General features: G+C 33.5%; 1 protein-coding gene across 5 annotated transcripts in view; it reads right to left on the bottom strand.

Moving 5' to 3' along the window:
* Positions 1 to 26,161, bottom strand: part of LOC145660515 (irregular chiasm C-roughest protein-like) — a 745,900-nt gene that overhangs the window by 70,996 nt on the left and 648,743 nt on the right. For all 5 annotated transcript variants that reach the window (XM_081725676.1, XM_081725677.1, XM_081725678.1 and 2 more), the window contains one exon: positions 17,516 to 17,978. In XM_081725676.1, coding sequence (XP_081581802.1) covers positions 17,516 to 17,978 — 463 coding nt within the window. The remainder of the gene's footprint in view (positions 1 to 17,515; positions 17,979 to 26,161) is intronic.

Genomic DNA, 26,161 nt, shown 5'->3' with positions numbered 1-26,161 from the left:
CAATGACTACGATACGAAACTTGTATGATCAGACATACATGCAATTACTTCATAATGAATTCATTTGATGATCTTCAATTTTATTCTTCCTCTATCCTTCTCGAACTGAAATACCTGTGCGCTAAAAGCAAAATAAATACAATAAACGGGGGAGGGGAGAAAATGAAGAAAATGAGCCTAACACAATATAATCAATTCTTCTGGAGGTAAAGAAAGGGAAGAAAGTTTCTTTAAAAAAACTCTTCAATTACCCCCCCCCTCTCTCTCTCATCTTTCTCCTCCTTCCTTTAATTTCTCTTCAGGTTTTTACGTAAAAGAAAAGTTGCGTGAGGTATGGTATATAGATAGCTAGTCAGTTGACTGAACATAAATAAGAAATTTTTGACCCTGTTTTTTTTTTAAGCATTCACTGTGCAGGCCTAATGACCACAAAAGAAAGAAGAAAAATCGCTAATAATATCAAAATTTGATTTAAAACACACACATTACATCACATATCTATTTCATTGGTGACAACCATTTCATTTTCATTTTGTTCTTCATTAAGACTGTTCATAAAAACATGATTAAAATTTTATATTGTTTAACTTTGTTTTCTATTTGTGTATATATGTATGCAAGAATTGTTTTTAAGATAAAATGTACTACTCATATATACACCATGTAACTAGCTAACCAATGGTCTTTCATGTAAAGGCATAAATGCTCTTCTAAAGCGAAAAGGAGATAACATCGCTTAAAAAGCATGCAAGAACATCATATCTGAAGCGATTTGCTTTCTTGTGTAAGCAGAGGAATGCCACGCCCAGAAAGCACGGAAGTGCTAATTTACATAACGTTTGTCCCTTTTCTTCTTCTTTTCTTTCTTTTTAGACCTATTCTTCCTCTTTTAGTTACGGGGTATAATCAGAAAAGGGTTATTTTTAATATTTATTCATTTTAAATATGAAAATATATTGTCAATGAAGATAATATATATTTTTTTACTCTTGTACCAGCTAGCAATGTTCTGGTAAAGAAAAGGAGAATTCCAATAGAAAGAAATCCAAGTTTTAACATATAATTCGGTCTCTTTTCCTTTAAGAAGAAACCAAAAAACGTATACAATAAAAGTACTTTGATAATTTTTTTTTTAATCTGAAAGTAATTTTCTAGTCAATATAAGAGTGATGTTAAAAATATTAGAATTATTTAAATACTCGTTAGTAAATCATTCTTCTACTGTATTTCGAACACCTGAATATTCGCTTCAATATTCCAACACTCATGCGTTAACCGAAAAATCTGTTCCAATAAATTCATTATCCGAATAACTGTTCCTATGTTATCGCAATAATTATTCGTATTATTATTATTTGATATTCGAATAATTATTATTTCTTATTAGAATATAATTATCCCTTATATGAATATTTGTTTAAATAATTTTTCGTTAACCGAAAATTTGGTCGATTTTTTATGATATTTGAATAACTGTTCCAATAATTTTTCGTTATTCTAATACTTGTTCAAATAATTGAATTGTATTCGAATATTTGTTCAAGTAAGTATTCGTTATTCGAAAATCGTTCGTCTTTATGATATTTCAACATTTGTTCCAAATAATTATTCCTTATTCAAAACTTTGTTCGAATATTTATGATATTTGAATATTTGTTCATTTTCGTTATTCGAAAATTTGTTTGAATTTTTTTTATGAATATTTGTTCGAAAAATTATTTGTTTCTCGAATATTTGTTTAATATAATGATATGTTTCTAGACTATTTGTTCAAATAGTTACTCGTATTTGTTAGTGGAATAATTTATTTGCTTGAATATCAAGTATATGAAAAATACATTATTAGAATGTTCGAATAATGGATTATCCGTATTTTAACAGCATTAGTTAAAAAAAAACTACTTAGTAAATTAGTCAACGTTTTAAATAGCTTCTTCGCTCTTGCCCAGTTTGTCGCCGATATCCATATATTATTATTTATAAAGACATTTACTTTTTTTTTTAATGAGAGAAACATGTCAACAATACAAACAATTCCACTAAAATAATAATATTTCTGTCCTTTAACTTCTTTTAGTTTTTAAATTAATCACAAGAAAGTAATCTATTATATACGATTTACTAAAGTTATCCGATCTTCACCAAATTTGGGATGGAGATAGACCTTTTTGCTTAATATGCGTGTAAAATACGAATATTTTCCGGTGCAGATCTTTAGTTCCCGAGTCTGACCACAAAAGTTGGGACTTCGACATCCAAATTCTCGAAAGAAATAAAAAAAACTCCAATCTTTATTTATAATATTATTTACTTACATATTAAACCTTACTTTCTAAAATGAATGAAGGATAAACTTTTTCCGTAATCGGAAACTGAACAGCTAAATGATTATTTTCTATTTCTCAATATTTAATTGAAATATATAAAGGCAGTATTGATGAACGACTTTAAATGCGTGCGTGTCTCACGATAGTTTGATTAATCTAGTTACAATTTATACAGGTTTAACATACTTTTGAATTATTTTTTGAATAAATCTTATCGAAATTTAATAATGGCAATTTCTGAATTCGTTTCTTCTTCTTCTTCTCCTCTCCTTTTTTACAATCTTCAGTGATTTTCAATTAGGAGGAGAGAGAAACGAAAGACCGGCCAGGGGACGAAGGCTATTTTTTTTTACAAAGCATCTTCATTAAAAATAATAATAATAATAATAATAAAACACGAATTTCAGCAGTAGAGGTACAATTTCACTAAATTAATAACGTGAACGTGGAATTTGCACGTTTATAAAGGAAAGGGGAGCACCAGATTAAAAAAAAAAATCGAAACTTGAAAAAAAGAAACTAATCAGTACATTATAATAATAATAATATATGTCGATACCGAAGCCTCCAAGCACAGAACAGAACCAGCCCTTTTCCATACATACAGTACATATCCAATTAAAAAGAGTATAAAATACAGGATAAAAATAATCTTCCCAAAGGAACAAAATCAAACAAAAAAAAAGGTAAGCTCTTTAGAGAGAAGATAATACGTTAAAATTATCCAGTTCATCAATCAAAAAAAAGAAAAAAGCCATTGATATTTATTTGTTTTGACAAGATAAATCATTCTCGGATTCTTTTGTTGGGTTGTCATGTCAGTTTGAATCATCCAGACAATTACACTCGGTTTATAATCGAGTCTGGCAATGTGTATGTACGTGCCTGAAATACGACAAAAAGATAATTACTATATTATTCGATTTCTTCTATGTATGTATGATCTGTAGTATGTGTCTGATTGTGTGCATTATTTTCGTCCCATTTGACCTCATGTTGTGTGAGAGAGGGAAAAAAATCAATCTCGTTTATATAACACAGGTTATTTAAAATTTCGGTAACCTCCAGACCTGATGAGTTCCGGATTTTTCATGGTTATATGTACTATGAAACGAAATGAAATCTTAAAGTTTTACGTCCCACGGTTATGCCGGTTACGCTAAAGGCGGCAATGATGATGAGAAATAAATGAAATGGTGGAATGAAGTAACTGGGAAGAAGCGGAAGAACCCCGAGAAAACCCACGAGCACGGTGTTTGTCCACCACAAAGTCCACACGACGCGAGGTGGGATCGAACACCAAGCACCAGAGCTGAAGCTCTACCACTGAGCCACCGCGCACCCTATATGTACTATGTATATACATTGTATACATATCCGGTGTTCTAAAAATGGCGCCCACGGGCAACAGAGCACTACAGAAAAAGATTACCTGCATACAGAAAGAAAATTTATTAAATAAGTGGTAAAAACAGAAGGAGTGAGCATGAGTGCCTGTTAGCAGGTGCAAGTAAGGCAAAATAACTGGTTATAGATTGCAGCACCGTCGAAACAAATAGCGACCCCAGAAAACAGTGACGCGCTATCGTGATAAATTTGAATATGGGCTCCAAAATCCTGCTGGACTTGTTGGAATATGCTGGAATTCTGAAGCAATGCTATCATTTGAGCCTTTGAGGTTGGGACAATTGAGATATGTATACAGTTTAATTAATTATAAAGACTAGTACTAATATATTAATGAAACATTATTCATTATTTTCCTAATATACTAGCGGAAACGTGAAAATAAATATGTATCGAAGAGTCTTGCCTCCATCTCAAGCAAAACCGGAAATTATGTTACTGACTGAAGAAGCTGCATTATCTATGGCCGGATTTAAGCATTAAAATTTGGTTTCGGTACGCTAAGGGATGGAGGGATTGGCTCTCACCTGCAAGGTGAATTTACACTGGAACCAACAGTAATCGAAAAACTAATATGAATGAGAATATTTAAATATACGATCCTAGCACTTGCCTCCTGGAACTGTTTTTAAAAAAAACTTAGAAAAACATTATTTAGGACTACCGTCCATTGGAAAAATGAAATGAAATCTTGGAGTTTGACGTCCCACGGTTATGCCGGTTAGGCTAAAGGAGACGGTGATGATGAGTAATGAATGAAATGGTGGAATGAAGAAAGTGGGAGGAAACGGGAGAACCCCGAGAAAACCCACGCACACGGTGTTTATCCACCACAAAGTTCATTGGCGGGGGCTGGGATCGAACCCAGGATCCCAAGCACCAGAGGTGAAAGCTCTGCCACTGTACCGTCCATTGGATTCTAACCTATGAATCCTAATTGTGAAGCAAGAAAGCTTACGAACTAAGTCAGTTTTGTAAATCAGTCTGTTGTACACAGTAAGCTATATGATTTAAAATACGTGTACGGATCATTTAGTTCAACCATTTCGAACTGAATATATTGTAACGTCAGAGTTAGATGTTCCCATTCTGAGTAAACCACATCGACAGAACAAAAAAAGCAAGCAGGAACTGTGTTGCTACGAGCATTGATAATAGACAACAACATAAATGTCGTAATAGCAGCATCATTTCAGATTTTATTGAGAGAGAGACCAATTTCTTCACCGATATAAGTACTGTATAGTTACACGTTTCACGTCAGTATATTACTATGGGATTGAAGATGAATATACATTCCAGGCTCAAGGAAGGCAATTGCCCCTGCCTTCCTCCAAACAACGCCTTGTGGTTTAGTTAATGGTAGTGTTCACCACGAGAAAGATTTCTCGTCTCGAAAACGAGATAAGAAGTACCCTTTTATCTTCAAGCCTAGAAACAAGACAATTCTCGAGACGAGGCAAGACGAGACAAAAAATTTCAAGAGTCTCTTGGGAAACAGTAGTTCGCCAATATCTCAGATCCCAAACACTGTTTTAATATTACACGATTCATAGTATTAAAAAAAAAAAAGAAACTATGAATTGATGAAGTGATTATACGAACATAAGAAAAGAAGTTATCAAACGTTCAAAGATATGCAAGTCATTACACAATATACTCCAGTAATAAAAAATGGTTTAAATATTGTTCATATATCATACCCATCGTGAACTTCTCATGACACGGAAGGATTCTGATCATTTCTAAATGAAATTTTTAAAAAAAACGTGCATACATTTACGAACTGAAACGAGAAAATTTTCCGGGAGAAGAATAAAGTAGAAAAGCTTTTTTCGAGAATCGAGACGAGACACATTTAATCTAGAATCGAGACAAGTTTTACTAAATTTACAAGAGGAGACGAGATGGAACAACTTTCTCGTCCCGTCTCGCGCAAACACAAGTCTATAGTTTTGCAGATATGCTACTTAAGGATCCATAACTATCTGTATACAGCCAACACTTGATCATTGCATTCCCCTACCTCGTCCTTCCTCTTGTTAGCTCTAGCATTTTTTTCTGTTCTCTTTCAAACCGTAAAAAAAAAAAAAAAGCATGCTTCTACGTCATAGATTGGTCAGTTGTAAATCACCGCTTTCGTTCTTTAGTTGATACAAGCTTTAAGGTTCTATGTATGAACACAGCTATTTGGTGAATGACAACAAAGATTGGAAACACTGCAACGAAAGTAAAGGCGAACTTTCTTCTTGTACTCTTCCGTTGCGCGCTGGACGACCTTCCAGTTTCTCTCTCTCTCTTTTCCAGTAAGAGGTGGTATGAAGAAGCATCTTGTGTGGTTAGATAATGCCACGTGCTCAGCAAAAGACACGGTTAACAACAGTACGCAGTTTTCTTCCTCACTCCTTTCCATCCCGTGTGCAAACTCTGGCGTATTTCGTTTAAACTAATTGTGTTGTCTCATCCTAAATTAAGTGTGGCTCACTAACTTGCTACCCGTACTAAAGTCCAACATGCATACACAAATATATACATATATATACGCGTAGTAACTACAACATTCCTGTGTTGAACCATGCCTACTTCATGTATTTATTGGAGGTTTGTTCGGGAGCTGTTTCCAGTATGCCACTGGGATTGTCGCAATACGGATGTTTACAAATATTACAGATATAAATAATAAAAAAAAAAAACTCTATACGTCTTTTTCTCTCTTAATATTTATGAAAATAAGCTTTTTTCCAAAACAATTTTAGTTTCTCGAATATGACGTAACTATGTATAAAACTAACTTCATGACATTTACTTCCTTAACCTATGAGCTCCGAAATGGCACTCTGGCAAGGCATATGTTCCATTCTCGGAGCGCGGCGCAGTGGACAAATTCTGATAGATTAAGAGTGCAATGAAACGAAAGCGTTTGAGATTTAGTCTTTTAAAATGACTGAAAATTATTCATCAAAATGTTTGTCATCTACATTTAATACATCCTAATCAACCGTTAAGCCCTCGCTTCTGTAAAAAATCAAATTACTTCAACAAATGCAAAGGTAAAAACCATAAAGTTCTTCTAAGAATCCACATTTTCAACTATTATAAATTTACAGTTCCTCAGAAATTCAAATATATACCCAAAACATGAGTAGTACATGCGTTGATGAAAGGGCGAATAGCATGTTGAAGATGATAGATGTACTAGTAGTAGTAGTTGTAGTAGTAGTAGTAATAGTAATAGCAGCAGTAGTAGTAATACTAATAGTAGTAGTAGCAATAGTAGTAGCACAACAACAACAGAGTATACATTAACGGAAAGAACGAGTAATAGGTAGAGTATAAACTTATAAAAAGAGTGAGTAGTACGTAACGTAGTAGAATTAACTGGAAGAAAAAATTGGAAACTACATTAATTTTGAGATTAGTGAATGTAATAATGTTGCGAAAAGTTTTGTTACTATCTTGAATACAATAAAGGCACTTGTTTCTATACTCATAACCAATCGCGTACGCAAAGGGGAGTCGGGGTTTAAACCCACTCACCTTTGTGCAAGGTATTCTGCATTATTAAAATATGTATATACAAAGACACGAAATTATATGAACTTGAAAACTTGAGCCCCACCCCTTGAACTTCTGCGTACGCCATTGCTCGTAATAGTTGGAGGTATGTTGTTACTTAGAAGGATCCTTATTTACTAATAGGATAAAAGTAATTAATAGTTGTTCCCTCGGCTGAAGTTTTCGGCAGATTTGCAAATTGTCTGCACGCTAGTGACATCTCTTGGCGGCGCAGCTAGCGACAACTATTAGCCTGACTGGGAACTATGACAAATTAACACGACTAAGCGTCTTGCGTTTATAATAAAGATTTAAGAATATCGAAATATTTTCGCCATGATGTTTATGCAACCCGTAAAAAATGAATGTTTTGAAGTTTGCATATCACCGTTCCTCACAAACTGATATGTTTCTGCATTATAAATAAGATTCATTGCAGAGTATGTATGTAGATCGCCTTACAAAGATGAATCAGAGCTGAGATTCACTATATACATTCGTGTGTGAACTATACTTGTCATGATGTTGGAGTTCTCCCATTCAACAGTTACAACAGAGAATCCAAAGGACTGATTATGTGATTGAATTAGTGTGGTCATGATTGTGCATATATAGTAGTAGTAATAGTAGTAGCACGGGTCACATATCAACATAAGCATTGGTTACATGAAGGAAGAGCTGATTTGCATCACAATTCCTGACCAATGTATCGTCCTCTGAGGACTATTTTGACACATTAGGAAGCTCCCTAATCAATGACTTGTGTGCCACATATGGAACTGTATATCGAAAAACTAGATGATAGTGTGATGATAGATTTATCCCACGTTTAGCAAAATCTTTAAGAACTCATCTCAGATTGTCCTATAAAATTTGTTTACATTTATACTGTTAAAAATTCAGAGTTTCACTTTTCTTTAATGCTGAGAAAATTTCTCTGTATTTTCTAAGTACAAAATATTATGTAGTAACAGTGGCATACACAAGGGGGTTAGGCGTTTTAACCTTAATCTTGAACGAGATATGCAAGAATTAACATTTACTACATTAACATATACATATATCCTTAATATAATCTTAAACTCACGTGTGTCCTGAAAGGATACTAGATTAAGTGCTTGAACTCTCCCTTAATCAAATTCGCATATGCCACTGCTTTAATAAGCTAGTTAGCTTTTTGTAAAAAAAAAAAAAAAAAAAAAAAAAAAAAAATCTTTTCGACTTCAAAACTTATTTGAAAACTTATTCCTTAAAGACTCAAAACATATCGATAATCAAACTTATTTTACTAAAATGGTCATGGTCATAAATGTTGAAAGCTCAGAAATCTAATTCCTAACCTGACCTGCACAAAATGACAATGCTTGAGACGATGTGTGTGTGTAGTTCTTAGAGAAACATCGACAAAAACTAATTTTTATGAAGACAAAAAAAAAAAAAAAAAAAAACTCTGTCATTTGCAGCCAACAAAAATTGAAATACGTACGCCACTTACCAAACTGAAATGATTACTAAAATTAACCAGTCTTTCATTGACCCTATTAAGAGGGCGGCGTACAGTATGTTTAATGAGATCTAATGATCTAACACTACCCATTCACTCTTAATCATTAGTTTTAAATAACTCAATGCATGCTTTTCACGTATTTTAGAACTTTCACAATGGCTTGAAGACATGAAAAGGTAGGAGCAGGTCCTGATGGTAACTATAGGAGTCAACAGAGCAGAAGGATATTTATTTATTTTCATATTATTTTTTATATTATATACATATATTGCACAAATGTACGCGACAGATGTGTTTACTTACATTTTTTTTTTTTTTTTTTTTAATAATTTAAATTTGGTGGGAAGGGAATCATCAATATACCCTAAGCTAAAGTTCGGGATCCGAAACGTTTTACCACCTTTCATTTTCTTAAACGCTTACTAGGAAATTGTTCAGTAACATTCACTTCGTTATACTTTCACTGAGAAAACGTTTTGCTACTAGAACGTTTCACAAAACGCTTAGTTAATAGGACACTTGATGAAACATTTGATTAATCGAACACTTCACAATGCGCTTAGCTAATGAAACGTTTCAGAAAGCCTTTAATACTTAAAAGTTTCGCTTTCTTCCTCTTTCCGTTATTTCTTTTTCTGAGAAAAAAAAAAGAGATTAATATTTTGACAATTAACAATACAGTAAATTCAGTCCAAGTTGGTCTCTATTGTTTAATGCAGCAAAGTGCTCAATATACAGAAACTAACAAACAGGAAAATAGTCACATTCTCATAGATTCATAGTTCCAACAATAATGTTACCTAGTTAAAAGTGTTGGCAAAATGTCCAATAAAACAACAAGTTTAGAACGGTTTTACTGTGTATATCACGTAGACACAAAATTAATTTCGCTGTCTATACACGTTCGGTGTCCTGATATTTTGAAGTAGTTGAGATTTGTGGAAAGAAATGGCTAGTATTTCTTTCAGGCATATTTTTGAGGGGCAGTGCCCCCCCCCCCCCCCGGAACTCTGAGAGTGTCCTCTGGAGAAGATAAGGTTAATACGTACTAGAATGGTACCAGCAGCGAGACAGAAATAATTTCAAAATACAATAAATAAACATTTTAATATTGCTACTTTACAAGTGTTCTAAAGCGCGTGCTGATTTTTTTTTATTTATTTTTTTTAGAGATTAGGTAGTATCTTGTGTTTGTAACTGCCAACCTTGAACAGGTAAATAACAAATGAAGCGTCTTGTTGCGCGTATTTCAGAAAAATGTACGACAAATAGCTGTATGCTTTGTTAGTTTCAGAGTTCCTCCCTCGGCACGAAGAGTTACATGTTTTCTGAAAGAAACACTAGAAATGGCAGTCAGGCGTAAGCAGATTTCACTGTATTTAAAATTCTCAAATATCAAATTCCATTTCCTCTAAATTAGAGTAAGAGAAACGGCTTAAGTCATTATTTTGCTATTTCTTAATGAACCACCTACGCAATAAAGAACGTTAGAACTGCAACTCAATTTATATTTTCCCCCTGTCGCTTCTTTTCATGTAATCACTTTGGATGACAATATCTTAAGACTAAGGACTAGAATTTTAATTTTCCTCACACAACGAAAAACAAAAAGAAACAATTCTTGTTCCTCTGTCTTCTGTAAGCTTATTAATTCATGGAATTTGTTCCTTCTTTCTGTTTCTCTCCTCTGATTCTTCCGTTCTTTTCTGTGTCACTAATCCTCTCCTCTCACTCTCCACTCTTACCTTGTTCATTTCTTTGAATATTGGTACAGATGAAGAAGCGACATTGTAAACAAGCTCTCAGAAACTTCGAAGGCAAAGGCAAAACAATTGTTACAAATAAAAAGAAAAAAAAGTTTATAAACAACAACTTTTACCATATTTTTGGATCAAAAGATCCAATTTATTTCAGGCAAAATTTCTTGTAGGTCTTATATTTCGAGAAGTACATATAGTGTAGCCAAACCAAAACTATCACTTAACTCCGTATGATATGCTTATTTCCGTAAAAAATATGAAAACTCGATTTAGGGGCCGTTCAAAATTTTTGTGGCCCTTGATCCAGAAAATCCAATATATTTCATTCAATCAAACATTTTCTTGTACATCTTATATCTGGAGAACTGCATATAGTGTAGCCAAACACAAACTACCACTAAACTCAGTATGATGTGCTTATTCCGTAAAAAATACGAAAGCTCGATTTAGGGTCCGTTCCAAACTTTTGTGGCCAAGATCGCAATCTTTTCATCCATTTTTTGGATCATTCCTAAAATTCTTGTCTCATTATTTAAATACCTTGAGAAGTTAACCTCTACTGTACACACTCACTCACACATACAGTATATATCAGCGTTTTATTTATAAGTAGTAGTTCAACCCAGTTTGCTACAGATTATTCTAATATCCTGAAAATGTGATACTAGCAAAAAATTGGCTCACAAAATACAATGAATCTCTGATTACAATTCATTATCGAATTAATCTACTTTTGTAACAAGAAATAGTATATCATGTCAAAACTGTTCTCTTTCAATTTTAGAGTTAAAGGTCAGTGTAAATGTCTTTTCCATAACTGAACGTTTCTCCTTAGGTATCTGTTAGAATCTCATAAGCACAATCTATTGTTACCAACATTTATTAAGTACTTGAGATTGGCCGTAAAATTACAACAGACACCATATCCACTTCGATATGTTATTACATCTGCAAAGAAAGTACCCCAATGGGTTTTCGAGATACAAGACCCGAGCTTTCCTTTCGCTATATAAATCAAACAGCATAAAAAGTAGGATAATTTGATATAAAATCTTATAATTCTGTAAACTTTATACAGTACTATGTGATCTGCTTCAATAGCCTATAGTCTATAATACGCAAACGATAATTCGAAATGTACTCTGAGGATAGCCACCCCGACTGACTAAAATTTACTAATAAAATAGCCGATCCAAGCATGAGTATTAAAAATCTATCATAGTCTACAGATCCATGTTATATTTAAATACTTTTGTATTACTATAATTAATCAACGAACAACAACTAAATAACACCCAAATGTGTGTATCAAGAAAATTTTAGTGTCAGGTGGAAGGGAAAAGCAATAATAGTTGTGGTAGTAGAGCATTTGAAATGAAATTTCTTTTCTCAGGAACATCGTAAAGAGTAGAGAAGACTAATGGGTAATATACTTGCAATTAATGGGTAATCTGATTAACACGTCAAATCCAACAGGAGAGAATTGTAGTACTTGCAAACTCCTCAAATATGCCAAGTGACCTAACACGCATGACGTAATGCATCTGGTCATTATATTTTAGTATCCCTATCAAATTTACATTAAATAGTTTTAAAAATGAAATCAAATGAAATGTTTAACGTCCCACGCATATGCTCTGTTGATTAAAGGAGAACGGATTATCAATGAAACGATTACAGAAGGGATTGGTGGGGAAAGAATGTGGGAGAAAATGATGGAAATGCCCTTCCCCGTGCAAATCAAGGGACAAGACCTATAAGCTCACACGACCTGAGTACGCTTTTACCACTAAGCCATCGTGCTCCCGCGTATCGATTCAGAGATTCAGTTCTAAACTTCAACAATGAAAGTAACTCAGACAACATACACAAAATGAAAGGCGATTAATCCTTCGTCTAACTATTCGAGCAATTCATATAACATTATATATATATATATATATATATATATATATATATATATATATATATATATATATATATATATATATATATATATATATATATAGGGTGTTTCAAAACAACACCGACAACGTCTGGGAGGTGATTCCTGGCATCAAGATAAGACTAAAAGTATAGACCAACCTGGGTGCACAAATGCTTCCTTTCGGAGTTATAGGCTGCCGAAAACAGGAAAAAATGAATTTTAAAGTTCATAGCTCCGAAACTATGGAACCTACAGTAGTCGGGTCAAGACTTTATTTAGGAACTAGTATGTGTCCTATCCAAATATCCATGTTTCAGAGCCCCGCGGTTCTTCCGTAACAATTTTTATTGAGGTGGTTTGTGAGTACTTTAAATTATAAGACCATAGCCAAACTCCCTTTTCAAAATTTGTTGTGTGAGTACCTTAGGATTCTGAAACATGTATTTTTGGATAGCCCACATACTAGTTCCTAAGTGAAATCTTGACCCGACTACGGTAGGTTCCATAATTTCGAAGCTATGAGACTTTAAAGTTCATTTTTTTTCATGTTTTCGGCAGCCTATAACTCCGAAAGCAAGCATTTGTGCACCCACGTTTCTCTATACTTTTCGTCTTATCTTGATGTCAAGAATCACCTCCCAAACGTTGTGGTGTTGTTTTGAAAACATCCTCTCTCTCTCTCTCTCTCTTTCTCTCATATTATATATATATATATATATATATATATATATATATATATATATATATATATATAAGAAAACAGGAATTTTAAAGATATTTTCCATTCACAGTTGTTTTCTCTATCTTGTATTAGGTAAAGAGAACACAAATATATGTCGTAGAACTCATGTGAATTTTATATAACAAGGATCCATTACCATTTTTTTTTTTTAAAAAGTAATGGTTAATACGTATTACAAAAAGAAAAATACTACCTACATAGAGTAGCGCATTTTTAAATATGTATACAAGAACAAACATATAATTCCACTAACAGGAAATATTTTGTCTGCTAACAAAAAGAAAGAGATGCAAATAAGAGATAATATAAAAATACCACTATTACTAATAATAATAATCCGTCAGTGAAATTCCATACATCAGCCATAAACCAGTGCAGAAAACAATACGAATCCCTTACTAATATTAGTATACATATATGTAAGTATATATATATATAATCACGCATCATAAACTCTGTTTATATCCAAAATCAGCGGTTATTAAAGCTTACATATGCTAGTAATGAAATATAAACCGAAATAGCAATGGAAGATTCATACATTAGGGTTATTTCAAAACTTCCAACTCTGGAAATTACAGTCATTTTTGGTCATAATGTCACGTGGATATTACATATTATATATATATATATGAAAGAGAAAACGACGGGATGAGAGGGGGTTGTGTAATGAGAACAGGAGATAGAAACTACTGACAGCGAGACCAAAAAATGAAGAATTAAACGAATGTAAAAAGAAGAAAAAAAAACAGGTATTACGAAATGGTCTCGCAGTTAAAACTACGAAATATGTGATGTTGCTGCTATTGGATCTATGCTATACGTTATAAAGTAACACGATATGTTATTTTCTTTTTGTGAAAGAAAAAGCATAGGAAGAACCTTGTGTACAACACATTTAAACAATTGGTCACCGGCAGATCGGTTGCCACAAACTGAGAATATCCCACAATTTTTATGAATTATGATAGTCCATTGATGTTTTTTGAGTAAAAATTGTAATCAACTAGCAGAAATGTAATTCTCCACATCCCCCTGGAATCGTATGCAACCTGTAACATTGTTGAGATATTTGGGTTGTCTAACTCGAGGTTTTTGAGACACTATCCTATTATTTTGATTCCCGCCCAGTTTTAGAATATGCATTTTACACATTCTAAACAGTCTACGGTATCTTGCCTACGTTTACTTAGAAGTGTGGTACACTAGAAGTATGTTAATCTAACGATGTGGCGTTGCATAAAGAACAAATCAACCAACTAACGAGCCACATGAAAAATCTACATTATAATTACAATAATCTACTTTTCTTTATCACTTTTTTCCTTCTACTGTATTATCATATCCTTTGACTAATTCCTTCTTTCTAAAAATGTTTGAACCTGTTCAATTTTTCCTTTTCAATCCTTCCAAATGTCTCCTCCCCTTTCCTAACTTCTGTCAACATTTACTCATTGCTTTGCTCTTTCATTCTATTAATTTTTACCATTCTTTACCATTTTGAACACTTCCAAATTAAAAAAAAAATAGGACGATGAACCACACCTTTTTTTTTTTTTTTGTAAGCATGTGTCTTTGGTTTGATCCTAAGTGGAAATACACAGAAACTAGATTCCACGTTACGTTTCACAGAATATAGTTACCGAAAGTTAGGATTCGTACTATATTAACAAATTGCTTTCAAAGCAATATTCGCTAGTCTAGCAGATAGTGCATGCAATTCTTGTGTAGGTGTTCTCGGGTTCGATTCCTGGTAGGAGAGGAGGTACAGCGGCTTGGTGGTAGAGCGCTTACCCCTAGTGCATGGGATCCCTTATTCGATCCCCGGTCAATTATTATATATATGCGTGTATATGTATGTATATGTAGAATGGCTCAGTCGTAGAGTGATCAACTCTGATACAAGGAGTCCCTTGTTCAATCCCAGGCCATGCGAGTTTGTGGTGAACACAACCATATCCATGGAGTTCGTTGGAGCTTTTGCACATTCTCATTCCATTAATTATTCACTTTAATTATCCATATCCTTTAACTCATGGGGCATGAGAAAAGAAAGGCAAAACAAAAGATTTCAAATCACGCTTGGGGCGTGTTTTACGTTGTTCTATCAATTGATTTCATTAATACTCATTTCTTCTAGTTTTCATTAGCATAAAAGACAAACTCATAGGGTGTAAACCTTAAAATATATCATAAATAAGTTTATTTTTTGGTTGAACCCCCCCCCCCCTTCCTCAAAAAACGATTCTCATTATATTACAATCTGACATCTTTTAAAATCATGTTTAAGCGTGATTTCATACGTAAAAAGACGTAAGTACATATAATAGGAGGCAGTAGCAGAGAGAAAGCATTTCTCTCAAAATTCTACAAGCACTCACAAATATGCATTTGTTTCTAACACAACGACTTTACATACATACATACATACATCTTATATATATATATATATATATATATATATATATATATATATATATATATATATATATATATATATATATATATATATATATATATATATATATATATAATGTGTGTGCGTAACTGGGAACAGAGTGTATATGTACACAGAACAGGTGAATTGCCGTAAGCAGGAAGGCAAGCTGATTATAAATAATATCTTCAGGTTCGCCGGGTGTAAAATTCTGTTGCGCATTCTGTATATGTAAAATGAATATGAATATATTGTATATATATATATATATATATATATATATATATATATATATATATATATATATATATATAATTGATGAGAGCGTTTGCAGGTGTTGAAAAGGTAAACTGAGCAGAATTCATTCGGTATTATATATGTATATTGCATACACCTCGGAAGCATTATTCAACTCACTGAGCTTTTCCAACCTTCTAGCAACTCACGTGCGCGTGCGAATTATAAATATGTGTACTGTGGGGATCTCTCTGTTCTACGTGTGTAGGTTCGTTCTCTCAATTTGACCTACGTAAATACAGTATTTTCTTTTACAGAAAATTAAAATAGTCATCACACCAGGAAGTTTTCTAATTTCAGTTCACCATTATGGCAATTCTTTCATTGACCAAAAAAACAATGATGTTCTGAATTGCAGAATTAGATGTTTCTTACCCATTTTAGATAAAATTAAATAAGTTGAAGTCACTCGACTTTATACTCTGAGGCTAAAAGACGGTTGGTTATTAAAAGGAAATTATATAAAATAATTGTGATTTGACAATGTGGGAGGACACGGGAGAAACCGTAGAAACGATATTGTCCACCAGAAATTTACATAGCTTGAGGTCGAACCAGAGACCATCCGGACAAGAGATGAGCGCTCTACCACGAAGCACCATGCCGTCCTAGTTCCACGAAGAATCAATTTTCTTGGCACTAGAATATATCTGAGTGCTTTATATTGGTGGAACATTAATTAAGGTGTGTATGGAATTATCTGTGCAATGAAGCTATATATTTTACCCGTTCATACGTATGTGGAATTCTTTATCTTAATTTTAATTCAGCTCTTCGCTCCAGCTTCCAAATTTAAATTTTCAATATACCCTTTAGAACTACAAGAGTTAGCCGAGCCCAGCACAAGTTTAGATATCCCGTACATTCACGTTTGATAAATGGACTAAAACCTGTCTCGGATAGAACACTTAAAACAAGATAAGTCTATTCATTGCTCATGGTACTGTCATTCAAGATAGCCTAGCTTTCCTAGACGAGAAAGGCATCCTCTTTCTTTTTTCTTTCATTGAAAGAGTGCTCTTTTCCCCACGGAGATGTGGTAAATATCCATCCAAAGTAAATAAAACTGATGATAGTTTATATAAAGTTCAAAGAACATAAATACTTCAAAAACTGATGAAAAATATCGCCATCCCTTGCACTCCATTTCCGAGTGCCTTTCTATTATGTATGCAAGACAATTTTTTTGTAGACAAATCTTAAATTGAAATTTACACAGGGATGTACCCACAGTGGGGCAAATGGGGTCCGGCCCCATCAAACGACTTTCTGGGCTCCCAAATGGAGTTGAACTGCTAAGTGTTTATTTAAGCATGTTTACTAAAGCAAATGACGAATGCTTATAATAGAACAAATAGAAATATCGACTCTTCGCATGAGACGGTTTAATGAAAGGGAACACTACTACGTAAGTAGATCAACACAGACCAATGCGATCCAACAAAGGCGAGAATAATTTCAGAATCTGACAACGTAAGGTGCCAGAAATTTGTTCCCAGTTGTACTACGTTAAAATAATTCTAGATAAAAATCAATGGTGAAAATGAATTACTTACAAGTTACGTCCAGCGTCTCTGATTCTTCACTTTTTCCCACTTCATTGTGCACCTCACACTTCACCATTTTCTCGTGAAACTTGCGAGTCACATTGGCTATCACATATTCTGTACTGTAGTCCCCTTGCACTAACTCATCATTCACATACCACTTATACACTAAATTATTAGGATTTGCGTCAGCGTGGCACGTGAGTCGCACTTCGTCAAACTCCATAATTTTCGACGAGTCCACGGTCACCGTTACCTTCGGCGCGTATTTCACCTCCAAGTGGAGCACGGCTGTCCTATAATTGCGGTCGGCTGCGTTCTGAGCCTGGCAAGTGAAATTTGTATTATGATGTTCCTTCTTCGGTGTTAGCCTTAATATAGATCTCGCTGTATAACGCTTCCCGTCAGGAAGAAGTTCTTTTATGTATTCAATGTTCTCAGTGAGAACGGTATTTCCTGAAACCCAGGTGATCTGAAAATATAAAAAGAGATACATGAATATTTGAATTAACTCAGGATATACTATTATCTTTTACTTACAACAAAATTATTAACTAATTACGTTCAGTCTTTTACATATTTACAAGGAGACAAAGGTTAAAGATTAGTGGTATTATAAGAAACGTCAAGGTCTGGTTGAAACTGACTCAACATTAATAATATTTCGATTTGCAAAGTAACGAATACATGCATCATTTTTTTTTTTTTTTTTGAAGATTTCTAGAAAATAAAATGTCTGGAGAGACAACCCACAATTATGTACCGAGGTTAAAGGGAAACTGTGATGATGATAGTAAAAAATGAAATCGTGAAATGAAGAAAGAAAGAGAAAACGGAAAAAACCTCGACAAAAGTCAAGCACACGGTGTTCATTCATTAGAAAACCTAGTTGACAAGAGCTGGGATCGAACCAGACCCCTTCCTCCACGCTCCAGAAGAGTGCTCTATCATTGAGTCATAACAGCTTCGAAAGACTTTTTGAGAGATGAATGAATACATGGAATTTTAGGATTGTGTGTGATAGTAATTATGGTACAGTAGCCAAATTTGAAGCGAAATGATCAGTCTTTATTGATTTTTTTTAGTCCATCAATTGGTTTCGTGAACGAACACATGTAAATAACTGAATTTGGCATATCGGCGAAAATCATAATAGCTTTTGAAAAATTGTGTTCGCAGAACAAGATGAAAAGGGCTTCACCCTATTTCTAATCTTGAAAATTCTATTTTCCATTGTTTACGATGAGAATTCGCGCACCAAATGCTTTTCCAATGTTAAGTCTCTGGGCATCCCGTTTTTCGGTGATTATTCCTCAATGGTATGTCCGATCGGGACATGCTACCCCTTACAATACTCAGCGCGTGTTCTCAAATCACCATGTCAAATTTGGTTAGGAATAGTTTAGGCATCTCAGAGGAGTATCTAAAAAAAAGCCTAAGTTAAATAAAGAGGAGCTTTGCTCCAATTATAGAGTGTGTGGATTATTTTGGTCTAGTCTTGGGAGTTCCGAAGGTTTAAATCCAGTAGACCCAGGAAGCTCTATTGAAGCTGTCTGAGACATTAAAGCGACGATAGAGATGCGAAAGCCTTTGGGTTCAAACCTCTCTGGAGAGCATGGCGTTTATAACTGTTTCCAATGTTCATTTGCTCATGTTCAGTCTGATAGTCACCAAGAGTATCAGAAAGATAAAATAAAAGTAAGATTTTTTTTATTCAGCGAGCGAGTGAAGTAGCTCAAGTGGTAGAGCGTTGGCTTCGCATTCCGGAGGTCGTGCGTTCGATTCCCGCTTCCGACCATCCTGACTAGAGTTTTCCCCTCAGTCCTACCAGGCAAATGCCAGAATAGTACCTACTAAAAAAGGTCCTGGCCGATACATTCCCAAATCCTTTCCATTATTATTATTGTTAGATATCCAGTATAAAATGGCCTCTGGGCGTATCTGGTGATTGTTAAATAAATAAAGAACTAGTTACGTTCTTTATTCGGAATAGGGAGGTATGGGTTTGAACCCGGTAGTTTCCCATCGAAATATCCTTCCTAAGGCTTCTGCAGTTTTTTTTTTTTAATTACCAGATGAATGCTGCAGTGGTACCTTAAAATATATGCACAACTTTCAAATACCTGACTGACTGACTTCATTCCATTTTATTTCTCACTGTGAGCGATAAATGTTTTGGAGTTTAATAATTACACAAAAAATTGTCTCTGCAGGCTACTAGCTTGAGCTTCATTAAATAATTAAAATTAACTGGTTGAAATGGGCAAGCAATGAGACAATACTAAAGGAAAAATATGACAAATGTTGAAAGTAGTTGAGACTAGAAAAACTATTAGAACCCTTTACCAAGAGATAATATCTGAGAGGTTTTTGAAAGAATGTAGAGTCTAAGAAAAAACAACAAAGAAATATATTGTATTATAACGATTATATCGTGAACAAAAAATAGTAGGCCTAGAGCAATTCTCAATCGGCGTACCGCGAAACTTTCAAGGCAATGTGGCAATGAAGCTTGGAAATAAATAAAAGTAATATAATTCTATATAAGTTAAAAAATGAAATGTTCCAAAGACCTGAAAATATTTATATTTCAGTGAACACATTAATAAGAATCTGCAATAGTGTTGTCAACACATAGTTGGTGTGGCGCGGGTACACTCAACTCAGAAGGATGTGCCGTGGTAAAAAAAGTCAGCCATTGACCTAGATGGTACTAGAGTGTGAAAATTTGTAATTAGCTAGTACCTGCCTATCAAAAATAACAAAACAAGTTTGTTTTAAAAAAAAAGACCAACAGTACAGCGAACAAATGAAATAAAGCGTCTCTATATTACGAGAAATGATCCGCATCAAACTGCTTTTGTTTGTCAATTTAGAACAAGAGAAAGAAAAAATCTCTAAAATAATATTCGACAGAACACAGAACAAATTCCTGGTTATATTTGAACAATGGTCAGGATTCCATGGTTACCTTTCTCAGATTACAATTGATATTGCATATGAAACCTACGAAATTTAACAGATAATTATATATATATATATATATATATATATATATATATATATATATATATATATATATATATATATATATATATAAACAAATTATTGATGGATGATGTTAAAAAGCTCGAAACCAGAGATTGTGAATTATTCAGCCAGATATTATAGTTTTATAGAAAATCCAATTGCAATGATGAATAGATAGCCAATTTCAAATATAGATTATTAGTATGAACTGGTAATACCTATCAATGCATAACCTGTGTTTTTTTTTTTAAATACCTTTACTGTGGCCTATTGATACTGAAATTACATTCAAGATTTATAGAGTTCAATAGATACCGCTAACATAATGCTCTGAACCAAACGCGAATAGATTGCTTGTTACTATTAACTGTTAATTAATTGATTAAAGTGGATTATCTAACATTAATTTAGAAATGATAATCACTATTTTATTTAATAAAAAAAGCCTTATGTTCATCCGCCCAAGCATTTTGCAAGCATTATACTTTAGGTTAAAATAATGCTTAATTAAAGCTCTAATAGTTTACATGTAACAGATTTATTTATTTATTTACTTTTGAGTGTGCCATCAACTACCATGCGGTTACACAAATATTAATGCCCAAATATAAATATGTTGCGGTTCTGGTCCTATTTCGAAAGAATTAAACTGAAATGATACAATCTATAAGTTACAATTACGAGGGCAATTGAAAAAAAAAGCGCCATTTATTTATTAATGACATACACTAGGAGATACAGAACTTTTACTTTTCTAATGTGCAAAATTAAACATTACATTTTTTTTTCAATATATTGATCATTCAAATTGAGGCACGTGCCGTAACGTTTTACAAGGTTTGGAATTCCTTCTGCAATAGTTGAAGTCTATTTTCTGAGAGTTGAAGGAAAAGGATTCACCAATAAAAGCAATATAGCATTTGTCAAGTAGGAAAGAAAACAGAAGCCAGGAAGACAGAACAGTTTTTCCTGCATATCACTTGCGACCCTCTTTAAAATACCCCCAGTTCTATGTATCAGGTGTAAAGAATATTGTTACACGTCACTTTGAAGAGTTTCAATGAGACTGGTTATTTTGGTAGTTATGGTGCACCCCCTTAGAAAATCCTGGATCCGACCCTGTATTATATAGGGGCTATAGCCCTCCCCTTGACGCTCAGGTATGCACTGGATAAAATGGGCTTCAATCGTGCTTTACATTGGATAAAACGGCAAACTACCTAGGTATGGTTTAGCCCCTCCCTTGATCATATCCTGGATCCGCCACTATATATCATATAATAAATAAAGTACGAATGGAATACCGAAAATTAGTTATTTATATACAGATATCTCCGTGAAAATTATGTCGAATATACTCGTATATTGTTCACTCTGTTTTAAAAGAAACGCAACTTACAGTAACATAAACGATATCTATCAAGAATTCCACTATTGGAAGAATGTGGTAACCGTTTGTGGGAAACATAAGACAATCAAGTAGCAGTGTCATGTGTACCCAAAGAAAGAAGGTTAGTTTGTATGGCATGATATCTTCTCAATCGATATCAAAACGTTCTAGCACACACACACACACACACCCAAGTGATTATTCGGTACAAGGCTTTACCTCGGCTAGGCGATTATGACCTCTGGTCAATACATAGCCGACCTAAGGAAAGGAGAGAAGGGTGTGACGTAGGAGAACAAATGTTGGAAGTTTATATGCATTCATGCATCCAAAAGTAGTATGACTACAAAACCATTTGTGTTCTTCTACAAAACCAACTACACTATCTGTATTCCTCTTTGCCTCGCTTTGCTCTTTTATTACGTCACATTACCTGCCAGTTCATTCCTCCAATCACCGAGAAAACAAGAAAAGAACAGCAGCCAGTAATTACTGAATTACTTCATTCATTAATTTTCTTAAAAAGAAACGTTAGATGCGTAAAACGTCTCTTACCGAAGATGTAGTACTACTGTCTGAATAGTCACTCCCTAATAATAATAATAATAATAATAATAATAATAATAATAATAATAATAATAATAATAATAATAATAATAATAATAATAATAATAATAATATATAATAATATATAATAATAATAATAATAATAATAATAATAATAATAATAATAATAATAATAATAATAATAATAAGCAATGAAATGAAACAAAAAAGAACTCGGATGTACAGTATAGCTAGAGAAACAATCAACTTCCATCTTTCCTGAACAGTATATCTATATATACACACACACATCTATGTATTCTGCTTGCCATTTTTATGAGTTATCTAGTTTTTCATTCATTCTCTCCCTGTCTAATATTGAAGAAAATAGCAAACGGAAAGACGAAAGAGTAGTATAGGGAAAAGCTAGAGAGAGAGAAACGGGAAGTTCTTAACGTCCTTGCGCCTCCAAAAATTGATTTTCCCCAAGCCTCACTAAGCACTAAGTTCGATCTGAGAGCAAGCAAGAAACGAAGGAAGGAAGGAAGGAAGAAGTTCCCTCACAGACTGTTTCTACACGCTTTACCCCTCTCTTTTTCTTTCTCGTTCGCCGCTCTTTTATTTACTTTCAGATTAATACCAAGATTTGCCTGAAGAAGAGGGGCAGCCACCACTAGCAGCTGAAGAATCAGAGGGACCAAAAAAGGAAAAGAACCTTAGAAGCCAACCAAAACGAACGTAAGGAGGAAAAACCTCTCCTCTGCGTTTCCTAGATGTCAGAAAACTGATTTTGTTCGCCTTCTGCGGGATTTTGATAAAGTTAACTGCAAGTTGGAGCCCCAGGGAAGTCCTGAGAACGATAAACAAACCCCAAAGACCCTTTGTGCCTAGTTCGCTGCACCAAAGATAAAAAAAAAAAAAAAAATCCACAAATATAAGTTTACAGTTACCTCCTGTCTCTCTTTCTCTCGTTCTTGCTACTCCCTTTTTTAGTCCATCGCCTGCATCTACCACTTTTTTTTTTATCTATATACGCATATACGTAGGAAGTTTTCAAGTTTCTAGAAATGGCTCATAGTTACAAGACGAAAATACTGCTAATAATAAAATGTGGATGAATAAAATGATAAATATACTAGTAAACCTGTGAAAGTGCTTCTTCTATGTAACCTACTAATGTTGGGTGGTACAGAATATCCCTGTCAGAAAATGATAAATCTTCATAAGAAATCAACGAAACTTTTGTTTTAAATATAAATTGTACGCTTAAATGTACAATTAAATAATAAAGAATTTTTCTATCGGATTTTTGATTAAGTTGACATGGTAAAAAGATTATGCATTCTTACCGCAAATTACTACTATCCGGCCTTAAGAGATTAAAGATACCATACTCGTTTTAAGTAAGAGCGAAGTCTGAAAGCTACATAAAACCAAAGATGAAGACTTATCCGGGATCGGACAGAGTATTAGGTCAGAATGGAGTAAATAATGTGGTAATTGCAATCAAACGGACGCAAAATAAACAAGACCGATAAAAGACAGTTTAAACAGTTTTCCCCTCAAAACTCTACGATCGTTATATTTTTTAAAAAATGACTAAAAACTATCCAGTATACAACTGAAGAAGGCATCGATATTCAAATATGGGCTGCTCATTTGGTGTGAAGTGGGACGACACACAACTTCAGTGCCTCTGAGCGTTGGATACAAAGGTTCAAAAGTGAGCACGGAATTAACAAATTGCAAAATAACAACCTAAGTATCAAAGCTTGCCTTCGACGACAAAGACAAGATACAAGATGAATGAGACAGCTGATCATGGACAAACATACTATAACTGATAGCTTGTATTAAAACAGACCAATCTGGTTTCAACTACGAGATGACACGCAAACGTTCACCGACTATACATAATTCTAAAGACTTGTAAAACCAGTGCAGTCAAAAGAAATGCTACGACACATTCTTATACAATACTTCCGCTGGCTTCAATAAAATGGCATTCTGCACGAAAAAGACTTATTACATATCAAGAGTCCACTGGGAAATTTGAGTATGTTTGGCAAAATAGCATAGACCACCAAATATAGTTTGCATTCTGACCTATTTCTCTGTCCGACTCTGGATTAGTGGTACAAACAATGTATTTAAAGTCTGAGCCTAAGCTGCATGTTCCATTCCTACTCAGTTTTAATCTACGATCTTAGTAAATGATTTTCATTATGTTCTGTAAACAAATGGACAAGAAAATATGTGTAAGTTAGTAGTGATAAGAAAAATGGAAATGACAAATAATTGTGAGAAAACTGCAAGATGAGATATGTAAGAAAATGCACGGACAAGGTTAGATTTGATATGAAAATTTTTCCACTAATATATATATATATATGAAAACTTTCCGTTATAAAGAAATATCCACAACCAAGAATTTACTCTTACATAAAGCTATAGAATAGACTGAATGCATGTATAGGAATATTAAATAACAGAAGATTATGAATTTTCCAATAACTCTTCATAACTTGAAAATTTTCAATTATTATTTTGTACTTCGTAATAAAATATTTAGAAGGTACCGTATTTCTCTGTGTTTGTGTGTAAAGTACAGGAAAAATACAAATAGGAACTAGAGTTTTATTATTTATTTAATGAAAAACCTGCATAAAAGTTTCTTATAAAAAAAAAAGATTATTTGATCTATGACAATTGTATATCTTTTTCTAAAGCTATACAAACAGGGAAGTACTGAGGACTGTTCGCTTTCACCCTCTACCCCCCATTGCCTGCGAAAACTTTTGACTTTGGAACAGTTTTATAAGTTCCTCTCTCTTCTCACTTATATATAAGTTGTAAGAACTGCAAAACTAAACCTGGTTATTAGTTACAACTTAACTTCTTTTCTGAATGAATACATGGATAGATCTTTATTTCCTGAAAATTTTCACTACCGTATTTATTTTAATGAGGTACTTCAATTAAACTTTGGAACTTTTAGTAATGGGAAAACTTACGGTAAATATTTTATACTAGCCCTACTTATTTGTATGAAATGGAATATGTAAACGTAGAAAAGTCTTGAGAAAACATTGTGTTATGTGATGAAACTTACAAAATGTTGGTATTATGATTTTCTGTGATCTAAAATGAATTCTAGGGATTATATATCAATTCAAGAAGATCAAGATTTGGTTATCAATGTAAGATTTTTTTTTTATTTTACTTTATGTAACTATTTTTTTCTATGGGGCTTCTAGGCTTGTATTGCAAATTAGGTTTAAGGTACAGTCAACGACAAGAGTTCTTTGCGTTTGATGAAATTAGTTTCATGAATAACTTCAGAATGGAAAGACAATTTGAGTACACCTTTCAGTAAATTACAAGAATGTATTTTCTTTACAATCCAGAGACATACCACTGTTTTTTTGAATACTTTTTTTCAAACGGAAAGAACTTTTGTCGCTGACTGTACAAAAACGACGTAGGGATGAGTGAAACAATTTTTCATGAAAATTTTCCTGAAAGTTTTATGTACCACAGATAATGGTACATGGTCTGAAATCGAGCTTGGCGATTCTGTTCGTACCAGAGACAATGTCTGAAAAGTGTCTCCAATGAGTTAAAGCTGCGGAGTGGACAATGAAGTCGTAAGTACTTTTTCTTCATCATCATATTATTATTATTAACTA

The sequence above is a fragment of the Thermobia domestica genome, chromosome 9 (genome assembly GCF_964235325.1).
Source record: "Thermobia domestica chromosome 9, izTheDome1.hap1.1, whole genome shotgun sequence".
Lineage (NCBI taxonomy): Eukaryota > Metazoa > Arthropoda > Insecta > Zygentoma > Lepismatidae > Thermobia > Thermobia domestica.
The sequence above is the reverse complement of the archived record's forward strand: the minus strand, read 5'-3'. Positions and strand labels throughout refer to the sequence as shown.